This window comes from Lingula anatina, chromosome 3 (genome assembly GCF_051362555.1).
Source record: "Lingula anatina isolate TDL-2025a chromosome 3, LinAna3.0, whole genome shotgun sequence".
NCBI classification, from domain to species: Eukaryota; Metazoa; Brachiopoda; class Lingulata; order Lingulida; family Lingulidae; genus Lingula; species Lingula anatina.
This window is the reverse complement of record NC_141769.1, coordinates 27,178,961-27,195,099: the sequence shown is the minus strand read 5'-3', so window position 1 is coordinate 27,195,099 and position 16,139 is coordinate 27,178,961. Positions and strand designations below refer to the sequence as shown.

At 36.1% G+C, this 16,139-nt stretch overlaps 2 protein-coding genes across 3 annotated transcripts; one reads left to right on the top strand and one right to left on the bottom strand.

Annotated features, from left to right (window-relative positions):
- The first annotated feature begins 26 nt into the window (after positions 1-26).
- Positions 27-8,151, top strand: LOC106173344 (ribose-phosphate pyrophosphokinase 2). 2 transcript variants are annotated; one of them, XM_013554454.2, is made up of 8 exons: positions 28-254; positions 838-1,021; positions 1,308-1,406; positions 2,062-2,186; positions 2,543-2,716; positions 3,434-3,593; positions 4,702-4,831; positions 7,090-8,151. In XM_013554454.2, exons 1-7 carry the CDS (start codon positions 58-60, stop codon positions 4,792-4,794), a joined length of 1,032 nt encoding a protein of 343 aa, XP_013409908.1. In that variant the 5' UTR covers positions 28-57; the 3' UTR covers positions 4,795-4,831; positions 7,090-8,151. The 2 variants fall into 2 exon arrangements, with proteins under 2 accessions (XP_013409909.1, XP_013409908.1); XM_013554455.2 differs by lacking the exon at positions 4,702-4,831 and having other exon boundaries at positions 27-254.
- A 1,118-nt stretch (positions 8,152-9,269) lies between these two features.
- LOC106173345 (uncharacterized) lies at positions 9,270-16,085 on the bottom strand. The gene is made up of 3 exons (XM_013554456.2): positions 15,929-16,085; positions 14,849-15,054; positions 9,270-9,729 (listed from the first exon to the last, which is right to left on the bottom strand). Exons 1-3 carry the CDS (start codon positions 15,984-15,986, stop codon positions 9,559-9,561), a joined length of 435 nt encoding a protein of 144 aa, XP_013409910.2. The 5' UTR covers positions 15,987-16,085; the 3' UTR covers positions 9,270-9,558.
- Positions 16,086-16,139: the final 54 nt, after the last annotated feature.

The following is a 16,139-nucleotide window of genomic DNA, read 5'->3' as shown; positions in this document are numbered from 1 at the left end:
ATATTTTGATAGTTTTTCTTTCAACTTCAGTATTTTAGTGCTGCCATCTGTCGGCCGATGGACAGAGTAGCGGGAGTTGTTGTAAAGGAATCAAAACAATCGTGCGCCGTGCCACTTCAGCATAATATTAAAATGCCTAACATCAAAATTTTTAGCGGGACTTCGCACGCTGACATGGCGCAGAAGATCGCAGAGCGCCTTGGCATAGAACTGGGCAAAGTGACAACGAAAAAATTCAGTAATCAAGAAACATGGTGAGTCTCACGTGGTTTTTGACCTGAGTGACGTTGAACTTGTTGTTTTCTTAGAAATAGTCAGTATAGAGATTGACCCTGAGTGCACGTGCGACGATTGTTCAACAAAATTTTCTGTTAAAATTTATACAGTCACAATCACTGATAGATGTTCCTTTAAGTAAATTAAAGGCCAAAATTATCTTAACCTGACAAAGTACTTGCACCATGTTTTTTGAAAATAGTACAAAAATTCATAATGATAATGTTCTAAAATATTATAATCATTAATTGTAGTATCTGTTTGTATTGTTGATGAATAATGTTGTTTATGGGGGTTATGTTTGTAGTAACATTCATTCAACCACTGCAGTGGCATTCCCATAAAATATTTTGGTGAATGTTTTGTTTTAACTGTAGATAATCTAATTATAAAATTCTGAATGAATAATGGCACCATTAGGACGTAGCAGTAAGGCTGAAAACTGAGACAAAGTGATTGGGAGAAATAAACACAAGTCCATCTAATACAACCAGAATAATTATTTATTTCTCATGAAAGTTGGTTTTTCACATGGAGATGAGGTAATAATTTCTATTGCAGTGTTGAAGTAGGTGAGTCAGTCAGAGGGGAAGATGTTTACATTGTACAAAGTGGCTGTGGGGAAATAAATGATATGTTGATGGAACTCCTCATCATGATCAATGCTTGTAAAATAGCATCTGCATCCCGAGTGACTGCCGTCATTCCATGTTTCCCATATGCCAGACAAGATAAGAAAGACAAGGTAATGTACTTAATACTTCAAAAATGTAGTCATTTCAACCTACCCCTGACCACCCTCCCCCCCAAAGTACTTTCAGTTCATGTTCTCTATTTATATAAAATTCAATATTTAATGCTGACTAGTAACATTTTCAAAAAGAGTTTTAAAAATTTAGCATAAGCAATTCATAATAGATAACTTGTTTACATGAATATGTATTTTAATTAAAAATTTTAGGAACCCCTCAAGTTCAAATTTATAGCAGTTCATTGTGAAAGAAATGTTTTTTTCTTTGTGAATGTTTCAGAGTCGAGCCCCAATATCTGCAAAACTAGTAGCAAACATGCTATCTGTATCCGGGGCAGATCACATAATCACAATGGACTTACATGCGTCACAAATACAGGTAAAAACAATAAGTTAACAAAACTCAATCTAGCAAAGTACCTTTAACCGAGTTACACTTTAAACCAAACACCTATCATTCAGCAAAAGAAAATATCATAATTTACTGCTTATTGAGTAAGTTTTACAGGTGCTTGGCTATAAAGAGTGTATATACGTTGGGACCAGAATATATTTGTTTCTCCAGATGGTATTTTCAGCTTTCAGTTTGAGGTTGGCATTCCAAAATCCTCCCCCCCCCTCCCCCCCCCCACCAGCCCCACCCCCAGAAGCAGTTTTTAAGTATCAGTTCAGGAAGGTTCTTTTCATACTACTTGGAAATGGCAGCAGATGGAAGGGTTTCCCTTAAGAGCCATCCAACCTTTAGTTGAACAACAAGTTTTCACAGAAGACAGCTGATGTTTGCCATGACATTTGGATGACTACAGACTTACTAAATTTTGTGGATGTGACAGAAATTGGAAATGGTATTAATATCCATTCTTACCTATTTAAACCCCCTGAAACTGCAATCCCAGGGAAAGGCTTGATACGATGACTTTTTATATGTCATGAAAATTTAGTTCTTGTTGCAAGTGCATGAAAGCCTCAAGGTATGGATACATCGTAACATCACAGAGCAATGACCAGCTGAACAATCTATATTTTCATTGTAGGGTTTCTTTGATATTCCCGTGGACAATCTCTATGCTGAACCAGCTGTTTTGAAATGGATTCGAGAAAATATTCCAGAATGGAGGAACAGTGTTGTTGTATCACCTGATGCAGGTGGTGCGAAAAGGTATTTTGAACTTGTTTTTAACTTGTTCTATAGCTTTGTTTGTAGGATCATTAATTGCACAATTTGTTGCAAACAGTAAATATAGAAATGAGATGAGAGGGGTAGAAACAAAATAATAGATGAATTTAGGATTGAATGTATACAGCTAATAATATTTTATCAAACAGGCATTTCAATTGTTATTTCTACAACTTGATGGTTCTATTATTTATTGCCTTCTGTTGAAGAATTCTTGGCCTTCAAGAATATAAGATATTTATTTTCAAAGCATGGTCTCAGTTTAAGAACAAATGATGGAAATTGTGTGATACATTAGCTGAATGTTATTATAACTGTGTATCTTTATTTCTTGTCAGGGTAACATCTATAGCTGACAGACTAAACATAGAATTTGCACTGATTCATAAAGAAAGGAAAAAAGCAAATGAGGTCGCGTCAATGGTATTAGTTGGTGACGTGAAGGAAAAAGTAGCTATATTAGTAGATGACATGGCAGACACCTGTGGCACTGTGTGCCATGCTGCTGAAAAGTAAGTAAAGCCCCCTTTTCACTGGACAACGTCCTTTCTGCATCCCGTACTACGGCCCTGTTTGAGAGTAAAAAAATATACTTAACGTGCCAACAACTGGCTGATCAATAAGCATTCATCTTGCAACAAAAGTGCCTCCTTTCTACGACCACATCGATGCCAGTTTCATGGTCAAACAAAGGACGCAGAAAGGATGCCGTTCGGTGTAAAGGGGGTTTAGGATAATCAACAACACAACTTTGTCAACAGATTTGGGACTTTTATTTTCAATAAAGATAGGATGTAATTTTGTCTTGAAGCAGTGTTCCCCTTTAAAATGGATAAAATTATCCCTTTTCCTGTTACCCATGCAATATAAAATTTTAAGCCAGGTGATTACTTAGATCCAGATATCTCTTCAGTTTTACTACCTCTGATGTGAACACCTGTCATTCAACACTGTATCTCTTCTGAAACTCTCCGAAATGTATTTCTTCTTGTTATGATATTATTTTATTTTAAGCACTGTGCATTTTATGCCTGGAAGACTTCAAAATAATTTTAAAGAAATGAATACCTCATATGTACCAGTCAGGGTAGAAATTTTAAGTAAGTGAAAAGTAAACATCTTGTCCTGTTGACAAGCACTGATCCCCGTTTGTGATTTATATTGCTTGTGTTTGGCTGCTTTTAATTGTAATCCGTCTATTAATTTTGTGGTATTTCTATTTATTTCAGGTTGCTAGAGGCTGGAGCTGCCAAAGTGTACGCAATCTGTACACATGGGGTCTTTTCTGGGCCTGCTGTTTCCAGAATCAATAATTCCCTTTTTGAACACGTGGTTGTGACCAATACAATACCCCAGGAAGAAAACATGAAACTTTGCAATAAAATTGCGGTAAGTTTGTCATTACATGACTTATATGGTGGTAAGTGAAAACAAATCCATTAATTTGTGGAAAATTATATGGAGCTAGAGTGATCACTGGGGAAGAATTATAGTCATTACTTGCCTTTTGCAATTAACTGCCAGAAGCACATTAAAGTTTAATATAGAAAGAAACAGAATGACCAAACTAACAATTTAAACTCTGAGTTGATGATAGACTGTGTTGAAATTTTGCACTAAGTTTGGCTAGAGTAACTATTAAACTGAAACAAATGCTTCACTTATGTAACAGAATGTAAGTTTATAGAAGGTGATTTTCTTACTACAAATACACAAGAATTTGTTATTGTTATAGTGGGACATGTTTTGCCCTGAGCATTGATAACTAGTTACCCTGTACCCTCTGTCATGACACCTTTTGATGTTCTCAATCAGTAATTTATCCAAGAAAAAATTCAGGGCAGATTTCATACTTTGCCTCTCTGTGCTCTTGCTGGCAGACTTTTCAGCTTTGACCTAATTGATGAACTTATTTTAATTTCTTTAAAAAATTTTCAAAATCATTCAGACAAATATTTTCACATTCTTCAGAGAAAGTGGCATTTGAAAATTAGCAAAACATTTTACATGTTATCACGAGTCCAGTGATTGTAAAGTGACAATGGGGTATGAAATAAAAAAAAAAGGTGCCTTCTACATGCACAGGGCACAACATACACCTTCAAAGATTTTAAACTGACGAAGAAGGGGAACATTCCTTATCAAAAGCTCCAGGTGACCTCGGAACCAACATATTGTGACTGATGTAAAATATTTCCAGTGCCTTTAAAACTTGTTTTCTTGTAATCATCTGTGACAGACGTTGTTCACAACAAAATTGAACAGATTCCAGCATTTTGCCCTTTCTCAGTATTTTGTTAGTTGCCATGAACGAGAGCCCAGTGTCAAATGTTGTGTCCTGTAGCATCATTTGTTTAATGTGTTTGGTGATATGGAGAAAGCAGATTATTAGTCGTATTAAGTGTGTCTGACTTTGCATTAGGTGTGACTGAATGCGACCATTCTTCCAATACTTTGCACTAATGTCAAGTTTTTTTTCCATGTGTTTTGCTTCCAGTGCATAGACGTGTCAATGGTTTTTGCTGAATCAATCCGAAGAACCCATAATGGAGAATCGGTCTCCTTTCTCTTCAGCCATGTCCCACTGTAGCCAGATCTAACCAGTATTGGCCAGTCCTTGGTGCCAGGTGGAGTTTGGATACTGCTATGGCATTCCTTGAATGTTATTAAGCATATTAACTGTTATTATTGTTTTTTTTTCTCTCTCATGTTTTTATACCTATGAAAATTTTGCTTTTTGTTTGAAATGGAAGTTCCAAACTACCAGATATATGTTATATCTGTTTACCATACATTTCATTGCTTTGGTTGATTAATTATTAAATATCTGATTGATTAATAGATCTGTTTGTGTGAAAAGCACCATGTTTGGAATTAATTTTCACTTAAATGCTTTTTGATTTGCTTTTCTATCTCTCTTTTTTTTACTAACTAAAATATTTGGAAATGTGATATTGCGCATAAAAAGTGCAGTGGAAACAATTTTAATCTTCTGACTATTTTTATTTGAATATAACTTTATATGCACATTCTTTTAACATGTTGGCTTTATTTACTAATTTAAGAGATTAAATATGCAAATAGTTATTCATTTGAAATGTGTAAATGATTAGACCTTTAATCTCTTTAATTTTAGCTTAGTATATATGAATAAAAATTCGCACTGCTTGATGACAGCTTTTAAAATTTGAACAATTTAGCTTAGTATATTGTAGTACAGCACTGAATTAAAATATAGAAATGTGATGCTAATGATTTTTAGATAAAAAGTCAATTTACTGTTATGACAGTGAAAACTGTCAGAAGTATCTGGTGGTTTGGTGATAATATTAACAAAGAAAACTATGAATGACTAATTTTACTGGATGGTTGTTGTCATTTTAAGCACGAGAATTGACATATACCATCTGGTAGGTTGCTGGTATTTTTAACATGGAGTTTACATTGACTGCTAGTTACTGTTTGTTGGGAAATGGAGAAAAGTTTCGCCTATCTTGTGTTAAAATGTTTAGATATGTTTAGACCCAGGTACGAAAGGGCATGTTTACTAATTATCTGCTCCTATCATTTTCTTTTGCTTTTAGACTTCTCCCACCTCTCACCCTTGTATCCCAAAATCTGTGTTTAAAACTATAAAGGGTTTTCTACTCCCATTCCTTACATATTTTTGCCACAAAATTCTTTTCTTGTATTGATTTATTTATGGCATAAACTCTTATACCTTGGCCAGATTATTATAGGATTTTCTCATTTTGTTTTACAAAAGATTGACCTCTGTAGCTTCATTATATTGATAAGTCCAATTACATTCTTTTAGCTTGATGCCAGTGGTGAATGGAAAGGATATTATTGTGCCATGCAAATTTTAGCTATGTTAGAACTAGCCATCAGATTGCATCCCCAAATCCAAATGATTTAAAGTCTGCCCGTTTGTAACGTATCCTGAAAATATTCCTCCAAAACTTTCTATCACTGTATGTTAAAGAGCCAAGAGTAAGATACTGGAAGGCTAATTCTCCAGGCTTGGTTTTGAAAACTTAATACAATATAACAGAAAGTGCATTGTTGCACTATCATTGATTACCTTGATAGCAACGTGTGGTAATTGCCGTAACAGTGCCATAAGTTTCTCTCCAATGAAATGATTGGTTATAATCTTACATGTAAATCACAGTAGATCATGAACATTGATGGATGGGGTGACAAACTTCCCAATATTTACAATGGTCTCCAGTCCAGGTCTTGGGGAGCGTGAGGGGATTGGGGGGGGGGGGGGGGGGGTGTCTGTCAGTGACAACGTCAGAAAAGGTTCATACACAATTGAAACATCACATGAACAAGTGTTTGATGAAATTGTGGGCAGCTACAACTCGAGCCCAAAACTGCACATATAATCAATAGAGAAATATTGATAATACAAATAGTAATAATATTAAGAGCTAGATCCAGTGAAATACTTGAGCCATTCATTGTTACAGTATGTCATACACATGAAAACATGTCAAATACTTCTGTCTGTCAACTTTGTAAAGGGTTTCCATCTCTTCTTATGCCCTTGGCACTTGGAAGATAAAACAGCAGATTTTATCTGGTCCCACTGAACCACACCATTCCTGTCCTTACATTTTTGCTTATCCTCATGTTTTTGGAATTTTTCACCATTGTTCTACACCTTCTTACACCATTCTGGTCCCCACCCCCCCACCAAGTAGAACCTGCCCTGCAATACGGTTCACACTGCATGCATGATTGGAACTGATTGGAGGTTATGATTGCTGATATAACACTATAATTTACTATTGATTGCAGCATCTTTCTATTTTAGCTAAAGGCAGTGAATTGTTGGTTTGACTTGTTTTTAATTCCTTTCTGATTGCATTTTCAGTGCATTGATGTTTCCATGATGATGGCAGAAGCAATAAGGAGGACACACAATGGAGAATCCGTCTCATATTTATTTTCTAATGTGCCTCTTTAACTACCAGTTGTGGAAAATGGGAGTTGAGGATTTAGCAGAAGCTGAAAAGCATTTAGCGAACGAGAAAGCTGCAATGTGTGCAGTCCTTGGATGAAACTGGTTACAAGTTTCTGAAGATTACACAGCTAAGATTATGGATTACTTCAGTATTTGGCATTCTTGTGGAGATATGCCTCTGTATTGTTCATGGACTGAATATTGGCTGGACCATAATTGAGAATACTCCTACAAATACCTTTACAAAAAGGATTGAACAACATATTTGACAATCTAGTAATAATTTTTTTAATAACTATTAAGAATAATGCATGGAGAATAGAAGAAAACAATTTAAAATGATTGCTGTGTGTATAATTGTTACACTGCCAAAAAGCACTGCCTCACACCTTTGCTACTAGAAGCCACTGCACACCCTAGTGTAATTCATTTCAATTATTTCACATTTCCCTGCACATCCCTAGGTCACAGGTGAACTTAAAAAGTACAAGAGAAAGAAAGGCATCAACATTTAGGGTAAACAGACCTAGTAGAAACATGATAAATGTATATTTTTATCTCGTATTTTATTTGGAGATTTTAATGACATATTTACATTGTCATTGATAGAAGTTTGGAACAGTTGGATGGAGGGAGGGATTAGAAATATAACTGATTGAAAATGAAAATGAGACGATAAGAAAAATGTGAAGCCATTTAAAACAAGATCACTCGTTAAAATAACAATGTTATTTTTATGACAAATAAAATGTAGAAAAAGGGATTTTTGTTCAACTATTCAAGAAAATGGACACTCTGCTTAGAGTAATGTGTTCTTTGTGAGATTAGCCTTGTTATTAATCACAGAAAATTGAAGACCTGAAACTTTTTCTAAATGTGTTCCTATAGATGTGACTTTACAATAAAATTATCTGCCTTGGACTAAGTAAATTTCTTTGGAATGTCCACAGGCTTAGTTCGTTATTTTTTGCATTTTATTTGTGAAATGAACCAAACAAAGGCTGATTAAATGAAGTTTCACTAGTTTACACCCATTCACTGCACACGACACTGCAAAAGTAACTGCGAGCTATATGTTGCGTTATTTAAAATAAACATTCTAGTCATTTTCTGAGACGTTAAACATATTCACTTCTTGACAAATTGCAGATTCTCTATGTTGGTACAAATGAACTTAACCGATTGGAGAATGTGAGATAGTGCTTTGAGTGACAGTGAACCATTTATCAGAGTTCACAGTTTGAAAGTGACAAATCTGAGGTTGACGAGATTTCTCAGAAGTCCCACCTTTTCCACAAAGACCCACACAATTCTTTCTCTACTTCTACGGTTTGACCTACTTGTAATTAGATGCATCTCTGGGAAAAATAAATAAGTGGCCAATTTGATTTTTCTTTATCATTTAATGTATTAAGTATTTGAGTACAGCAGCCAGTTAAATCATTTCTACAATAATAATAATAAGAAGAATATATTTAATGGCTGATGATATTACAGCGGTGCACAGAATCCCAAATCCTCACACAGGGGCAGATCCAGAGATATTTTCTGACAGTCTTCCAATTTATCTTTGTTGGCCCATCCTCCACTACCCCCACGGTCACCCCTGCATGCGCTCACACACATTTATATATATGCAGTGGTGTGTAATTAAAAAGTTAAATTGTTTACGAGCTCTTGGTCAAATGTTACTGGCCCTAAGTCAAACATAGACCAAGAGGACCAACCTCAGATCAAATATGGCAGACCCTACATGAAAAAAAAAAAAAAAACGACTTAATCCACTGATGGTCTCCCCGCCTCCACGTGCTGTCCTTGCAGGGGTATAGCAATTAAATCTTGGAGCTGAGATTTCATCTGTTAAATGGCTTGTATTTGACCCATGGATCAGTAGATCCTAGGATCTTCTGTTCTAAATGGCCTTCAACTGGTAAAATCTGCTAACGTGTTTATAATGAAGTAACTTCACCCGCATATTTTTTTTTATCTTCTCATCCTTTTTTTAAGAAGAGAAGGCATGTGCACATCATTTGGCTTTTGGAATTCTCTATGGTCAGTGAAATGGAATTTATAACAAAAAATACTGCAAATCAACACAAACCCTTTATTAAACTGTGTAAACATTTCGTATACAGAGACATTGATTAATTCGAGTGGTATTTATGAATTCCAACACTTCAGGTGCACAAACACACAGCAATGTTTTCATTTTAAACTGAATTCTATCATACGGTCCCATTTTACAGAAATTATATTACCTATTAGTGTCAGTCTTTCCAAGATTTTCATCATCAAATTCACGAAAAGTTAAAATTGATGAAGTTAGATTTTACCTAAAGCAACAAAAATATCCTAGTGTTTGTCTATATATTCTTTCTCTTAATCGTACTTTACTCCATGGTCTCTCTCCATAAAATGCTTCAATTTCTCATTCCGTAACTCTTTCTTAGGATCGACAATGGTTCCATCGTTGAAGATGACGGGCATATTATCTATGTACCTATAACCTCTAGCTGGAAAAACTGCTGGGTCTTCAGCGCCATAACAGGTCTGAAATGAATTGAAACAGAAACTGATGATAATCTTGTATTCATTAAAATGTTCACCACAACTCTGACAGAAATCCATCCATGTAGTAGTGTCAAGTTGTAACCGCATTTAAACCATCTGAATTTGACGCAAATTTTCTCAAGCCTACCTCAGTTTTCGGCCTCATCCAAGACCTTCATTACAGAGGTTGGAATCAAGTACCTTTCAGAGGTGATGGTAATATCCTGAATGTGTGACAGGACAAGACACTAGGGAAGGGTGATTTCTTGATATTGTATGATGTACATGTGCTTTGAATAAGTGCACCCATAAACAGAGCAGTTAAAGTGACTGGGGGCAGACTGAGATCAGAAAAGACACATTGGGTGAAAAGACTCCCTACATAGTTCTACATAGTTCATCCCAACTCTGCAGTCTCTTGCTGAGTGCAATTAGCTCAAATGATCGGCACATCTCCTGGCGTTGGCCAGAATTCAAAAAGGCTGGCGACAATACAAGTTGGCCATCTCAGTTCCCACAGGGCCTGATACAATAATTCTATAACAGACAACTAGTGGACCTTGTGGTCAGAGAGTATGGTCTGGCAATGAAATTCCATGGGAGAGACTGGGGACACCAGAGAAAAAAAGGGGTAAAAGGGGCAATTTACTTGTGCCCACAGGCCTAACCTGAACTAAGCCAGGGTGAGAGAGACTAATTGTAGCTGAAACTGGATATTTCAATCAGTTCAGTGTTTTGCACTAAGACCCCATTCCCATACCTATAGGTATGGGAAAGGGGGTCCAGGCCTAAACATCACTGACGTAGGTCTTGGATCATACTCATAACACTAGGATAGGTGCCAAGAAAAATTTGTGTAGAAATGTGGTACTTTTAAACTTTGCAATAACCACCAAGAATGAATGGATTTTGATGAAGAGTCTTAAGTCAAACAACACTTGCATTGCCGCAATAATTTTCAGCTGTTCAAAATCTGTATAAAGATTTAAAATATGACTGACTCACTATTCTTGCAAACACCAGAAGTTAACTAGATAGATCTAACAGTCTGACTGACAAATATATATATATATATATATATAATAATAATAATAATAATAATAACTAGAGGATCAGAGAGGCGATACCGCCTCCAAATATTGTACCACCAGCTGGAGCAAGCGCATTCGTGTAGACCCCCACATACACAAAATAAGGGACACAGCCACCAGTTTTGTGCTTGACAAGCTGTAAAAATGCAATCAACAAGAATTTTTTAACTATTGCAAAAAATATATATGGTACAATCAAATTTAAGTTCTTCGTAAGGTAGGTCAAGGGTCAATTTCTCTGCCAGTTTTGGAGATAAAAGGGAAGCAAAATTTGCAAAGTTCAGTTTATGGTGAAAAGTAGGTCAAAGGTCAATTTTAAGGTCACATTTAGATTGCCAGTATATGACTTCCTATTCAACTTCAATAGTAACTATGGACCTATCTCTGCCAGTTTTAGAGATAAAAGGGAAGAAAAATTTGCAAAGTTCAGTTCATGGTGAAAAGTAGGTCAAAGGTCAATTTTAAGGTCACATTTAGATTGCCAGTATATGACTTCCTATTCAAGTTCAATAGTAACTATGGACCTATCTCTGCCAGTTTTGGAGATAAAAGGGAAGCAAATTTTGCAAAGTTCAGTTTATGGTGAAAAGTAGGTCAAAGGTCAATTTTAAGGTCACATTTAGATTGGCAGTATATGACTTCCTATTCAAGTTCAATAGTAACTACGGACCTATCTCAGCCAGTTTTGGAGATAAAAGGAAAGCAAAATTTGCAAAATTCAGTTCATGGTGAAAAGTAGGTCAAAGGTCAATTTTAATGTCACATATAGATTGCCAGTATATGACTTCCTATTCAAGTTCAATAGTAACTACGGACCTATCTCTGCCAGTTTTGGAGATAAAAGGAAAGCAAAATTTGCAAAATTCAGTTCATGGTGTAAAGTAGGTCAAAGGTCAATTTTAAGGTCACATTTAGATTGCCAGTATATGACTTCCTATTCAAGTTCAATAGTAACTATGGACCTATCTCTGCCAGTTTTGGAGATAAAAGGGAAGAAAAATTTGCAAAGTTCAGTTCATGGTGAAAAGTAGGTCAAAGGTCAATTTCAAGGTCACATTTAGATTGCCAGTATATGACTTCCTATTCAAGTTCAATAGTAACTATGGACCTATCTCTGCCAGTTTTGGAGATATATGACTTCCTATTCAAGTTCAATAGTAACTACGGACCTATCTCAGCCAGTTTTGGAGATAAAAGGAAAGCAAAATTTGCAAAATTCAGTTTATGGTGTAAAGTAGGTCAAAGGTCAATTTTAAGGTCACATTTAGATTGCCAGTATATGACTTCCTATTCAAGTTCAATAGTAACTATGGACCTATCTCTGCCAGTTTTAGAGATAAAAGGGAAGCAAATTTTGCAAAGTTCAGTTTATGGTGAAAAGTAGGTCAAAGGTCAATTTTAAGGTCACATTTAGATTGGCAGTATATGACTTCCTATTCAAGTTCAATAGTAACTACGGACCTATCTCTGCCAGTTTTGGAGATAAAAGGAAAGCAAAATTTGCAAAATTCAGTTCATGGTGAAAAGTAGGTCAAAGGTCAATTTTAATGTCACATATAGATTGCCAGTATATGACTTCCTATTCAAGTTCAATAGTAACTACGGACCTATCTCTGCCAGTTTTGGAGATAAAAGGAAAGCAAAATTTGCAAAATTCAGTTCATGGTGTAAAGTAGGTCAAAGGTCAATTTTAAGGTCACATTTAGATTGCCAGTATATGACTTCCTATTCAAGTTCAATAGTAACTATGGACCTATCTCTGCCAGTTTTGGAGATAAAAGGGAAGAAAAATTTGCAAAATTCAGTTCATGGTGAAAAGTAGGTCAAAGGTCAATTTCAAGGTCACATTTAGATTGCCAGTATATGACTTCCTATTCAAGTTCAATAGTAACTATGGACCTATCTCTGCCAGTTTTGGAGATATATGACTTCCTATTCAAGTTCAATAGTAACTACGGACCTATCTCAGCCAGTTTTGGAGATAAAAGGAAAGCAAAATTTGCAAAATTCAGTTCATGGTGTAAAGTAGGTCAAAGGTCAATTTTAAGGTCACATTTAGATTGCCAGTATATGACTTCCTTTTCAAGTTCAATAGTAACTATGGACCTATCTCTGCCAGTTTTGGAGATAAAAGGGAAGAAAAATTTGCAAAGTTCAGTTCATGGTGAAAAGTAGGTCAAAGGTCAATTTTAAGGTCACATTTAGATTGCCAGTATATGACTTTCTATTCAAGTTCAATAGTAACTATGGACCTATCTCTGCCAGTTTTGGAGATAAAAGGGAAGCAAATTTTGCAAAGTTCAGTTTATGGTGAAAAGTAGGTCAAAGGTCAATTTTAAGGTCACATTTAGATTGCCAGTATATGACTTCCTATTCAAGTTCAATAGTAACTACGGACCTATCTCAGCCAGTTTTGGAGATAAAAGGGAAGAAAAATTTGCAAAGTTCAGTTCATGGTGAAAAGTAGGTCAAAGGTCAATTTTAAGGTCACATTTAGATTGCCAGTATATGACTTTCTATTCAAGTTCAATAGTAACTATGGACCTATCTCTGCCAGTTTTGGAGATAAAAGGGAAGCAAATTTTGCAAAGTTCAGTTTATGGTGAAAAGTAGGTCAAAGGTCAATTTTAAGGTCACATTTAGATTGCCAGTATATGACTTCCTAATCAAGTTCAATAGTAACTACGGACCTATCTCAGCCAGTTTTGGAGATAAAAGGAAAGCAAAATTTGCAAAATTCAGTTCATGGTGTAAAGTAGGTCAAAGGTCAATTTTAAGGTCACATTTAGATTGCCAGTATATGACTTCCTATTCAAGTTCAATAGTAACTATGGACCTATCTCTGCCAGTTTTGGAGATAAAAGGGAAGAAAAGTTTGCAAAGTTCAGTTCATGGTGAAAAGTAGGTCAAAGGTCAATTTCAAGGTCACATTTAGATTGCCAGTATATGACTTCCTATTCAAGTTCAATAGTAACTATGGACCTATCTCTGCCAGTTTTGGAGATATAAGGGACTAGATGTTATAATTTTGGAGTTACCATAATGTGCCTTAAATTTCGTACAGAAAAAATTAATTAAAATAAAAAAAATGTCATTTTGGTCAAAATTCTTGAAATATGAGGTGCTCTGAAGTTTCAGAAGTTCAAATTTGATGAAATAATGGCATTTTTGAACACAAGTTGTCTGCTTTGCCAAGCCTTATGTTTTATTTTTCCAGAGTTCAAAATTTATTATCCATTACCGTACTGCACATTTTGCTTTTACCACCAATATGTACTTTTTGATACAGCGTAACTCGAAAACCGTATGGAATACAAAAAAAACGAGACCACCTCCAGTGTTGGGCTTTACATGCTCTACAAAATGCAAAAAAGAATGGGTCTCTAGCATTAACGGTTCCCGAATTAGAGACAGTTTTCAGTTTTGGTATCTTATGGCCGCTACTCCCGTGAAAATGCACCGACTGACCCCAAATACATGGAGATGAAAGATGACCTGAAGGGTAACACTTTCCAATAATATTATTGGTTAAGTCTGTGTGGTGTCTGAATAACAGGGCAAAAAAAATTTTTTTCGTAAAAAATTTCATTTTTTTGAAAATTTTGGCCCATTTGACCTTGAAGTAGAGGTCAAAGGTCAAATCCAAGGGCATATTTGAAATCTACACATATGACTTTTGGAAAGCCGTCTATAGAAATTTTTCCCATTACTCCTTCCGTAGGGTAGATAATTAGCATTTAATTTTGCCATTTTTAGACAAGGGTGCATTGCAATGAGTGCCAGACCCAGACCCCAATACCGACAAAGCCCAAATTTTACGTGGAACGAGTTGAGATTATAGGTGACCTAAATCCATGAGATGGGTACGGGGACCCTTACCGTCTAGGAGGAGAAGCGGTAACGGTAGCCGTCCGGCGGAGCCAACGGAGCCGGCGGAGCCGGCGGAACGATCCGGACGGGACCGAAACCATGTGTACCGCCAGCGCTAACGCTGGTGGTACAATAATAGTAAATATATTAGATCTTACCCAGTATGCAGCGGCAATAAAAATAACAATTTGGATGCCTATGTGAATATTGTAAACTCTGTTTTTTCTGTCATACTGCTCTTTCCATGATCCCTCTGCTTTGGGCATCCTATCCATTATTACTCCAAAGTATTCATTTCTCTCTCGTGGTGAAGGCAGATCACCATGGCCACCTAAAGCTGATGCAGATACATGGATGTTGGACCCTGAAATTAAATATAAAATAGTCATCTTGCTGTCCACCAGTTAAGGTGCCGTGAAATTAAACACCTGCAAAAGAAAACCAAAAACAGGCTTCAAAATGCACCGGGTAGAAGTCAAATAATGAGGCAACCTACTGCATAGAATCCTGTACAACAGAAGCTGCACAAACAATGTGATTATTCCAAAGATATTTCTTGGTGGGAAATGATTTCTAATGAATTTTTCGCGTTGAGAAATGTTTGTGGATGCCATTGCCCCTTCCAAAGGACATGCATGATTTCACAGCGGCATACCTACAGCACAAGCAGATGAATCTTACTTTAGTCGCGGCTCTGTTGACGAGAAAACTGGTTGGCCTTACATGAGTGTGCAAGTTAAGAAGATGAGAGGAAAAAAGATAAAACTCTGAGAGCTGCTGCATCAAGGTGAATGCACAAACTTGTCGTCATTTTACACTTTTTGGGGCCCTTGCTTTCATAGCCCTTGCTAGTAATATTATCTCATATCAGAGGCCGTAAATAGGCGTGGTAACGCATGAATTTAGTGCTACCAACTCCACTGCTTACAGGACGATACTGCCTACTAAGTACTACTACTAGTAACTAAGGGCCCAAATATTTATGCACTAATATAAATCCAATGTTCTTCATCTGAAAAAATAACTTGCTTTGTTTTGATTTTTACTTTGGGGGCTTTCAATCTCAATATGACATTTGCTGTAAAAAAATAACAATATTCTCGAAGCGAAGCCGAAGGGCGACCTTGTCAAGAGACATTCGTCCATAAATTAGTCACGTTCTCCCTGTGAGCAAATGGAAAAATATACCATAACAGTAATAATTTTCTTATATAGAATTTCGACAAAAAGCTACTTACTGGAGGCGGTAATAGCCCGCCTAACAAGTGGCGTCAACTGAGATGCTCTTAAAAGCATTTTAACGTCTTTTGATTTTTGCGAGGTGGTCTTACGCAAAATGGCCGACGCTTTACTTCACGGACTGAATTATTAGACGAACTATATTGCTCAAAAATCGGCAAATTTGGTTTTGCAAAAATTTCACCTCAATATTCATTTTTCTGGTGTATA

What these genes read in the sequence shown, in the direction of transcription:
- LOC106173344 (XM_013554455.2), top strand. Translation starts at nt 58, where the DNA reads ATGGACAGAGTAGCGGGAGTTGTTGTAAAGGAATCAAAACAATCGTGC. An exon ending in GACAAGATAAGAAAGACAAG is followed by an intron (nt 1,022 to 1,307) that starts GTAATGTACTTA and finishes TGAATGTTTCAG; the next exon opens with AGTCGAGCCCCAATATCTGC. An exon ending in GTGTGCCATGCTGCTGAAAA is followed by an intron (nt 2,717 to 3,433) that starts GTAAGTAAAGCC and finishes TATTTATTTCAG; the next exon opens with GTTGCTAGAGGCTGGAGCTG.
- LOC106173345 (XM_013554456.2), bottom strand. Translation starts at nt 15,986, where the DNA reads ATGCTTTTAAGAGCATCTCAGTTGACGCCACTTGTTAGGCGGGCTATT. An exon ending in GCGGGCTATTACCGCCTCCA is followed by an intron (nt 15,055 to 15,928) that starts GTAAGTAGCTTT and finishes ATTTAATTTCAG; the next exon opens with GGTCCAACATCCATGTATCT. An exon ending in TTATTGCCGCTGCATACTGG is followed by an intron (nt 9,730 to 14,848) that starts GTAAGATCTAAT and finishes AATTCATTTCAG; the next exon opens with ACCTGTTATGGCGCTGAAGA.